General features: G+C 41.1%; 1 protein-coding gene across 2 annotated transcripts; it reads right to left on the bottom strand.

Moving 5' to 3' along the window:
- Positions 1 to 1,589: 1,589 nt before the first annotated feature.
- ugl (ureidoglycolate lyase) lies at positions 1,590 to 9,044 on the bottom strand. Of its 2 annotated transcripts, none has more exons than XM_060884945.1 (15): positions 8,969 to 9,044; positions 8,608 to 8,727; positions 8,270 to 8,488; positions 8,038 to 8,128; positions 6,701 to 6,777; positions 6,466 to 6,576; positions 6,164 to 6,223; positions 4,978 to 5,134; positions 4,694 to 4,892; positions 4,425 to 4,503; positions 4,229 to 4,321; positions 2,860 to 2,932; positions 2,572 to 2,639; positions 2,359 to 2,492; positions 1,590 to 1,857 (listed from the first exon to the last, which is right to left on the bottom strand). In XM_060884945.1, the coding sequence occupies exons 1-15, from the start codon at positions 8,972 to 8,974 to the stop codon at positions 1,689 to 1,691; spliced, it is 1,656 nt and encodes a 551-aa protein (XP_060740928.1). In that variant the 5' UTR covers positions 8,975 to 9,044; the 3' UTR covers positions 1,590 to 1,688. The 2 variants fall into 2 exon arrangements, with proteins under 2 accessions (XP_060740928.1, XP_060740926.1); XM_060884943.1 differs by having other exon boundaries at positions 1,591 to 1,857; positions 8,599 to 8,727.
- Between the last annotated feature and the right edge of the window lie 18 nt (positions 9,045 to 9,062).

Genomic DNA, 9,062 nt, shown 5'->3' with positions numbered 1-9,062 from the left:
ACCAGACAGAACAGAACTCGATTCGATGGACTCGACACCTCGGCGGTCTGACACGTGCAGCTGCTTCTTACGTTTTTAAGAGTAATTTATATAAAATGATGTTAGAGAACAAAAAAAGAGAGAGAGAGAGAGAGAGTGGTTCTTGTGTCAGGTGATCGGGGGCATTGGGTGGGGATGGGGGTTGTTAGGGGTGAAAGACTCGCCGAACAAGCGACGACTTCCTGCTCAGCTGCTACACGGAGACCGCGATGCGTCTCTTTCATCTCATTTCGTCTGCTTTTGTTATTCTTTCATCTTCTTCCAGATTTCGTTGGCATTTCATTTCAAGCATTTTACTCTGCTTGTAATTACATGCCTTTCCTCCTCACTTCCTTTTATTATAGATTTCTATTTTTTTTTTTGGTAATTAATTGGTTTTGAATTCTGTTGCCATATTTTCCAGACCAAGCGCCTGCCAATCGTATCGCCGTCTGAACTCGGGACCTTCGTTTTTGACGCCTTTACAAATAAAACACGAGATGAATTGAATTTCAAAGGATAAGAGGACAAATGATGTACAGTGAAGTGCAGAAGTTTGCACACCCTTTGGACATAAAAAAAAAAATAAAAGAACACAGATTTATGTAACAAAGGCCTCGAGTATAATTTCTCTCTTTTGCTAAATACGACTTAGATATTTTTAAGCGACGTTATTGCCGTATTTTGCTTTTATCATCACTTCTTTCATATCCGCTGATTGCGGAGATTTCGGATCCTCTCGGTTGTAATATCCGGGGCCCAAGGCAAGATTTACGGTTCATAATGCAGAAAATATTTTATTAGGTACCAAAGTCATTGTACGATAGATTAGATACCAGGGTTAAGGTCTAAGCTTGTTTATATTATTTATACCATCCCGGGTGTAAATACGCCTTAAAGGTGGGGTCTCTGATATTTGAGAAATGCTTCAGAAAACTGCATTAGGCCACTAAACTAAACAAAAAAATCAAAACAAACGTGTAGCCAATGAGCAGAAAGGGGCGGGTTTTGTCAATATGGGCGGAGAGATTGTTCAGTGCGCATGTGCACATATTCACAGATTGGAGTTTCCCGAGTCAATAACTCCTGAGCTAAACACTGTTACTACACAAAACACGGTTGTAGCTGCGTCTCTACATTACTACGATAGAAAAGAGGTGTTATTTGTGTAGTAACAGTGTTTAGCTCAGGAGTTATTGACTCAGGAAACTCCAATCTGTGAATATGTGACCAACTTCCTGCTCCTTCAGTTCTCTCCAGCGCTGGAAAGCTGATCCTATATTAACACGTCCTACTTCTTACCTTATCGTAAGTCTTTCTTCTCTTTCTTTCTTTGTTTTTATCCTCCATGTCAATGTTAAAACCGCTTTCTGCTAATGTCACACATGCGCACTGAACACTCTCTCCACCCATATTGACAAGACACGCCCCTTTCTGCTCATTGGCTACACGTTTGTTTTGATTTTTTTTTAGCTTGTCGTCCCGACACAGTTTTCTGAAGCGTTTCTCAAATATCGGAGACCCCACCTTTAATTCATAACGGTTTCACTGATCGCTTTAAATAAAAGATAGGCAGCATTAATGTTGGGTGTCACCATATTCCTTTAATTATTTTATTCTTCAGTAGGTTTAAATCAGGATATTTTAAGTCTTACATACATACAGAGCGCTTAAAGCTTGGCACGGTGAGATCCGGCCATCTCTCTGTCTTCGTGCTGACGCTGAGAGCTCAGGAAGGTGTGGTCCAGGTACAGGTAGGTTGTGAGGAATTCTGGGAAATCCTTCTTTTGTACCAACTCCAAAAACATGGACACAGCTGTGAGTAATCTCTCTTCATCTCTGCTCAGGAAGAGAGACAAAGTGTAAATAGCAGTTATGGTTCATGTCGCTCAAGACGACAGAAAACTTACATTTCTGAATGATTTGTCTTTAATAATTAATTAATTAAAAGACTTGGATTATATTAGTGCAGAACTGCATGCTTGATTAAAAATGATATATTGATCGTCAAAGGTGCGGCGTTAGAGAAGAGAATTCGGATTTTATTTTATTTTTTCAGGGAATCGACTCTTTAGCTCGACTCATCAATAAAACTCCCACAATATTTTTTGCATTTAGTACATAAATCATGACATAATGTATATTAATCATATGTACCACCCTATATCGTTTAGGACAAATGATTAATAAACATCTTATACATTATATATATTAATAATAATGTTATAATAAAATTTCGATTTTTTGCAATTCATGTAATGTAATTAACGTGTTTCAATGTAAACGCCATTTCTGAAATGAAGCTAGCTAGCTAGTTATTTATTTATTTATTGAATATACCTGTGTGTCTGACAGCACATTGCTGACCTCAGATCAGCCATCATGCCTTGTGTTAAACTCCTGACAAACCCACGAGTCACCTCGGTCTTCCCATCGTCCTCCAGTTTCACCTGGTGTCTGATCCACTGCCACACCTTAACCGAGGAGAGTCAAGAAGATTAGACAAATGAAAAACTATTAAAGTTTATTTAACAACATAAACGTCACGTCCACCTGAGATCGAGAGATTTCTGCGGTCGCCGAATCTTCCACCTGCCCCTTAAAGAAAAAATGTCCTCTTCCTGACAGACAACATCATAAACACGGTATAAATCCACTGAAAGCTGAAGGGTTTGAGTCTCTGACTGGGGCTTTCGGTGAAACTCTTCATTTATACGGTATATAAATCAACAAGACATCTAACACACGAAGCACAAAATGGTTTCTCGTGATGAAAACGATGCTCTCTGTCAATCCTTTAAGCTTCCATTTATTGTTCGTTTGTATTTTCTTTCTTTTTACCTGAGAGCCACGCTTCAATGAACAACACGCCGACTGCGATGTTGTGCTTCAACCCGTACAATGTTACTCCACCCTGCAAAGAGATATTACATTATAATAACACAACTATAAAGGTTGTAGTTGGACACACATTGCACCAGGCTGAATGTGAACCTATAGCAAAAATAATTGAGAGGTAAAACGTGATAAAGTAATAAAGGTCACTTTAAACATAAACGTTTAGAGAAAGTGTATATTAAAGGTGGGGTCTCCGATGTTTGAGAAACGCTTCAGAAAACTGCGTCGGGCCGGCAAACGAAACAAAAACAAAACTAACGTGTAGCCAATGAGCAGAAAGGGGCGGGTCTTGTCAATATGGGCGGAGAGAGTGTTCAGTGCGCATGTGTGACATTAGCAGAAAGCGGTTTTAACATTGACATGGAGGATAAAAACAAAGAAAGAAAGAGAAGAAAGACTTACGATAAGGTAAGAAGTAGGACGTGTTAATATAGGATCAGCTTTCCAGCGCTGGAGAGAACTGAAGGAGCAGGAAGTTGGTCACATATTCACAGATTGGAGTTTCCTGAGTCAATAACTCCTGAGCTAAACGCTGTTACTACACAAATAACACCTCTTTTCTATCGTAGTAATGTAGAGACGCAGCTACAACCGTGTTTTGTGTAGTAACAGTGTTTAGCTCAGGAGTTATTGACTCGGGAAACTCCAATCTGTGAATATGTGACCAACTTTACTTAAGACGCCGAGGCGCTTTTTTCCTTCTCGATAGGTGAGTAACGTTGGTTTTGTTTTGTTACACAGAACTAATATATGTCTTTGTCCTTTACATGATTATGCTTGTGTGTCATTTTTGCTTGTTTGTTTATCTACAATCGTATTGTTCTTCACTTCAGCTATGATAAAGACACATTTCTTTCCATTAGTTGCCTGGGTTACGTATGTATGTGTGGGCGGAGCTATCGATACAGGGGTGGGACCCATTTGGGTTAGGGGCGTGTTTGTTTTGGTGATTTGGTGACACCCCACCTTTAATGAATCATTTTGTGAGAAATTATATACACATACTGAGAAAGTATTAACGCAAATCTGAGCTAAACTGGAGTTATTACATCATTAAATGATGAATAAGAGCCAATCAGGTTTCAGTTTGTAAATTAAAACTATACACCGGGGAAAGGGGCGGAGCTTATGTACGTTTGGTGTGTTAATCATTTTTGGAATCTGGCTTCTGGGTTTCTGTGCTTTATCTGATGCCTAGCAATGTTTATGTGGAAACTCCACAACAATTTATTATTGAATTAAGTATTTTTAGTCATATGGTAGTTCAGTGGTCAGGGAGGGGTCTCTGGTGGGGTCTGTGGAAGTGACTGACCGCTGGCACGGTGAGCAGATCTTCGGTTGTCACTCTGATGTCATTGCGTAGCTCTTGGAGCTGGTTCGGTCCTGTACAGTGAAGCTGGAACAACTGTGAGCGAACAACAGAGAAGATGTTTGTATGAACGATGAGTCAAGCTTTCAGAAGGTTTCCAAGAGCATCGCTGTGTCAGGTTTGTGATATTGGAATTTACTTTTTGCATGGGCTCAATCAGGTTCATGTCATACACCATGAAGCCGTCGACTCCCGCTTTGATCTCCAAGAGCTTTAGTCTAAAAAAAACAACAACAAAAAAACCACAGATAAAGCAAAACCCAGTAAGATCAGCATTGATTTGTTATAAAGTTCTGACTGATATGGGACGACAGTCCGAAAAACCAAAGCTTGGCCTCTTAACCCTGATGTTCTTGAGTAACGTCTGTATTTTGTGTTTAGTCTAACAGCAGGTCAGCTTTCTCTTGCCTGGTGACGGTGTTCAGTACAGTCCCGTACAGTGTGCTGTCTGTTTGTGGGGGTAACAGAAGCGCCGCCATGCCCCCCGTGGCCAGCGCGCCCCTGCGATGGCACGTCTGCACCAGCAGCTCCATGTAGCTGCGCAGGAAACGTTTCTCCATGTTCACGTACTTACTGCGGTCAGGGAGCAGGAACTCGGCACGATGTCCTGCAGGAAACAGAGATGTTTCTCTCTTTCTCTCCGGCGCACTTAAATCACCGACTCGTCATTAAAGCAGTGTAAATGTACACACCGAATTTGTTGACGAAGGATGCAGAGTAATCCCAGATGCCACAGTTCAGACCAGCAGAGTGTTCTTTAAGCTCGTACAGGATCTCTTCCATCTCAAACGTAGCCAGGACACACTCTATCAGCACTGTCGCCTTGATGCTGCCCACCGGCAAGCCCAGCTAATACACACACATACACACACACACACACACACAGAAAACTATAAAACATGCACTATGCTCAAGAACACACACAAACACACACACAAACTATAAAACATACACATGCTTATGGACACACACAAACTTTATGGACACTATGGACACACACACACACACAAACTTTATGGACACTATGGACACACACACACAAACTTTATGGACACTATGGACACACACACAAACTTTATGGACACTATGGACACACACACACACAAACTTTATGGACACTATGGACACACACACACAAAAACTTTATGGACACTATGGACACACACACACACAAACTTTATGAACACTATGGACACACACACACAAACTTTATGGACACTATGGACACACACACACAAACTTTATGGACACTATGGACACACACACACACACAAACTTTATGGACACTATGGACACACACACACACAAACTTTATGGACACTATGGACACACACACACACAAACTTTATGGACACTATGACCACACACACACACACACACAAACTTTATGGACACTATGACCACACACACACACACACACACACACACAAACTTTATGGACACACACACACAAACTTTATGGAAACTATGACCACACACACACACAAACTTTATGGACACTATAGACACAGACACACACACAAACAACCTTTATGGACCCTATGGACACACACACACACACACACAAACAAACTTTATGGACACTATGGACACACACACAATCACACACACAAACTTTATGTACATTTTGGACACACACACACACACACACTTTATGGACACTATGGACACACACACACACAGACTTTATGGACACTATGGACACACACACACATTTTATGGACACTATGGACACACACACAATCACACACACAAACTTTATGGACATTTTGGACACACACACACACACACTTTATGGACACTATGGACACACACACACACACACACACACAGTTTCTATTGTTTGCTTTACATTTCTTAAAGATCAGGCATCCTTACTCTGTCCTCAGTCCAGAGAAAAATCTGATTCCACAACCGGGCCTCCAGGTAGCTCTCAACCTAAAGAAAATGATATCTTTTTACACATAAACGTATATCTTTAGTCAGTGTTCCATCTTCAGATGATTACAAACAACATACAGTACGTAAAGAGTACAGACTAACGTCCTCAGTGCGGCTTCAGGAAATCCAGAGAATCGTCACAGTAAAACAAAGAAAGTTCATGGAACCATTTCTTCTTACTGAAAGAAGACAAATAAAGCTTTTACTTCTACTAAGCTATTTATTATTCTTTTTTTTACCTTAGACAAGTAGAAAAATGGTCCGCTCTGGTTCTCAAGCAGCAGCTTTGCATTATGAAACATCAGCAAGCCAAAATCAAAGAGAGGACCAGGAACCTCCTGACCATTTACCTACAGTATAGATACAACAGACACAAACACTTCAGCTACACAAACGCTACAACACACAATCCTACTGACTGATATGATACTTCAGTTCCAGGTCTTATTACATATACAATGCTGTCATTTTTACCAACATGTTGTGCTCCACCATGTTCCAAGCACGAGGGCGGAGCATAAGTACCGGGGCCTGGTATATGGGCGGGGCATCTAGTTAAAAAGGGAGGAGCAAATGAATACTTGATGTGATGTGATGTTATAATCTGGAATAAATATTTATAACAGGATTTATCCCGATCAGAATCACGGTAGATTCCGGAGTCTATACCAGGAATACTGGGTGTGATGGGATGATGGGACGCCGCTTCCTCGAACACATTCATACACACTTTCACAACTAGGTGCAAATTATAGTAGCAAATCCACCATCAGCAAATGTTTGTGAGGTGTTAGGAAAAGCAATAGGAAACTCACACCGACAAGGAAAAAAAGAGTTTCATCCAACTGGGATGCCTTTCATCAAACTGGGAATTCTGGGAATTGTGGTTTTGATTGTGTTTCCCTTTTCCTTGTGTCTGATCGCTGACCTTGTGTTTACTCTGATGTATTGGATCTGCCTGCAAGCTGGGATTAATTACTCTTTTAGAAGAGCCTTAGAACAATCTGTGCATCTTAAAAGTCAAGCTTACGGCATGATAATATACTCATCATGTTCTAGCACGATCCTCTGGATGGTATGGAATTTGTTACACTATAGATCATTTGAACTCCTTCACAAACGTGTTATCTAGCTATTTAAACTGGCTAGTAATGCATTACATCATTAATCCTGGATCTGTTCACTGCTTAGTGAAGCTAAAGTGTTTGAGGCTTGTTTGAGGTGACCAATAGGCATTTTAGATGTAGGCCTAGAGGATAAAACAGAATTCCAGACTCAATTTCAAATGTTCTGAAAATAAATTTCAGATTTTGAATTACAATGGAATTCATTCCTACCCTTTGAATCCGTTTACTCACTCACTCACGCACTCACTCACTCATCTTCTACCGCTTATCCGAACTACCTCGGGTCACGGGGAGCCTGTACCTATCTCAGGCGTCATCGGGCATCAAGGCAGGATACACCCTGGATGGAGTGCCAACCCATCGCAGGGCACACACACACACACTCTCACTCACACACTACGGACAATTTTCCAGAGATGCCAATCAACCTACCATGCATGTCTTTGGACCGGGGGAGGAAACCGGAGTACCCGGAGGAAACCCCCGAGGCACGGCGAGAACATGCAAACTCCACACACACAAGGTGGAGGTGGGAATCGAACCCCAACCTTGGAGGTGTGAGGCGAACGTCCTAACCATTAAGCCAACATGCCCCCTGAATCCGTTTTATTATTTTTTTATTTCCTCCACAGCAGCGCAATGAGAAAGCAAATGTCTACAGTGCATCAGATTGGAAAAACTTACCATGAAACTGATTATGCACAACCTTATAGACGTTATAGATGCCTTTAATCTGATTGCTATATGTCGGACAGTTTCCATCGTCAAAATCTACCTGCAAAAGAGAACAACGGATACAAAGGTCACGTGTTTGGTGTTTAAAAAAGGAAATGACATTTGGGTCTGAGTTCTGCTCAAGAACTAATAAGAAGACTGAAATAAACCTTAGCAGAATAATTTTTAAATTTTATATTACTTGTATTCCTTGTGCTGTTGATTTGAGGGCCCGTGTGAGTCTCTGCGTGTCACAGGGTGAGAGGTCACCGATGTCCACATGTCTGCACTGCAGTCGGACAGGGACGGGACTCACTCTCCAGGACGGATCGTTCCGGATGTGAGCCGTGTCATCCATGAATCCCGGAAGCTCTTCGCTGAGATCCAGACGAACCTTTCTCAGGATTCTTAACTTCAGGACCTTATGCACAAAAAGAAATACAGAATTCTATACATTCATAAAGTTTTCCCAAGCAACACAAACTGCACTTAGTATTAGATGATTAGCTGAGATGTGAAAGACGAGAACACCTTGTCCACCTCTGGCTGGAACCTGGAGCACAGATCTGACAGAAACTGCAGAGCTTCAGTGCTAAAGAGGGTCTCAAACTCCATCTGCAGCCCTGGAGGTGGAGGCTCCACTTCTACGTTGTATGGTACCTGTGTGCCAAAGTGAAGCGCTCAGCTTTGCCTAATGGTTTTTTTATATTACTGGAATATTCTCATACTGTTCATTTTCCAAGCAAACATACAAAAACGTATTTGATGCTTTTTTTTGTGAATCAAATGATAAATTCTAATCGAAGAATACACACAACCTTTAGCAAAGTTTAACATTTGTTAACAAATGAACTGAATTGAAATATAAAATGTTAAATATCAACAGACTGGGCAGATTTACCAGCATTCTCCTCAGACACCCGGTCGCTCTACAGTTGGACTTTGGTAAAGGTCATCGCACGGACGGCTGGTTAAAAAAAAAAAAGACAAAACAA

The sequence above is a fragment of the Tachysurus vachellii genome, chromosome 13, assembly GCF_030014155.1.
Source record: "Tachysurus vachellii isolate PV-2020 chromosome 13, HZAU_Pvac_v1, whole genome shotgun sequence".
Lineage (NCBI taxonomy): Eukaryota > Metazoa > Chordata > Actinopteri > Siluriformes > Bagridae > Tachysurus > Tachysurus vachellii.
This window is presented reverse-complemented; position numbering and strand designations above follow the sequence as displayed.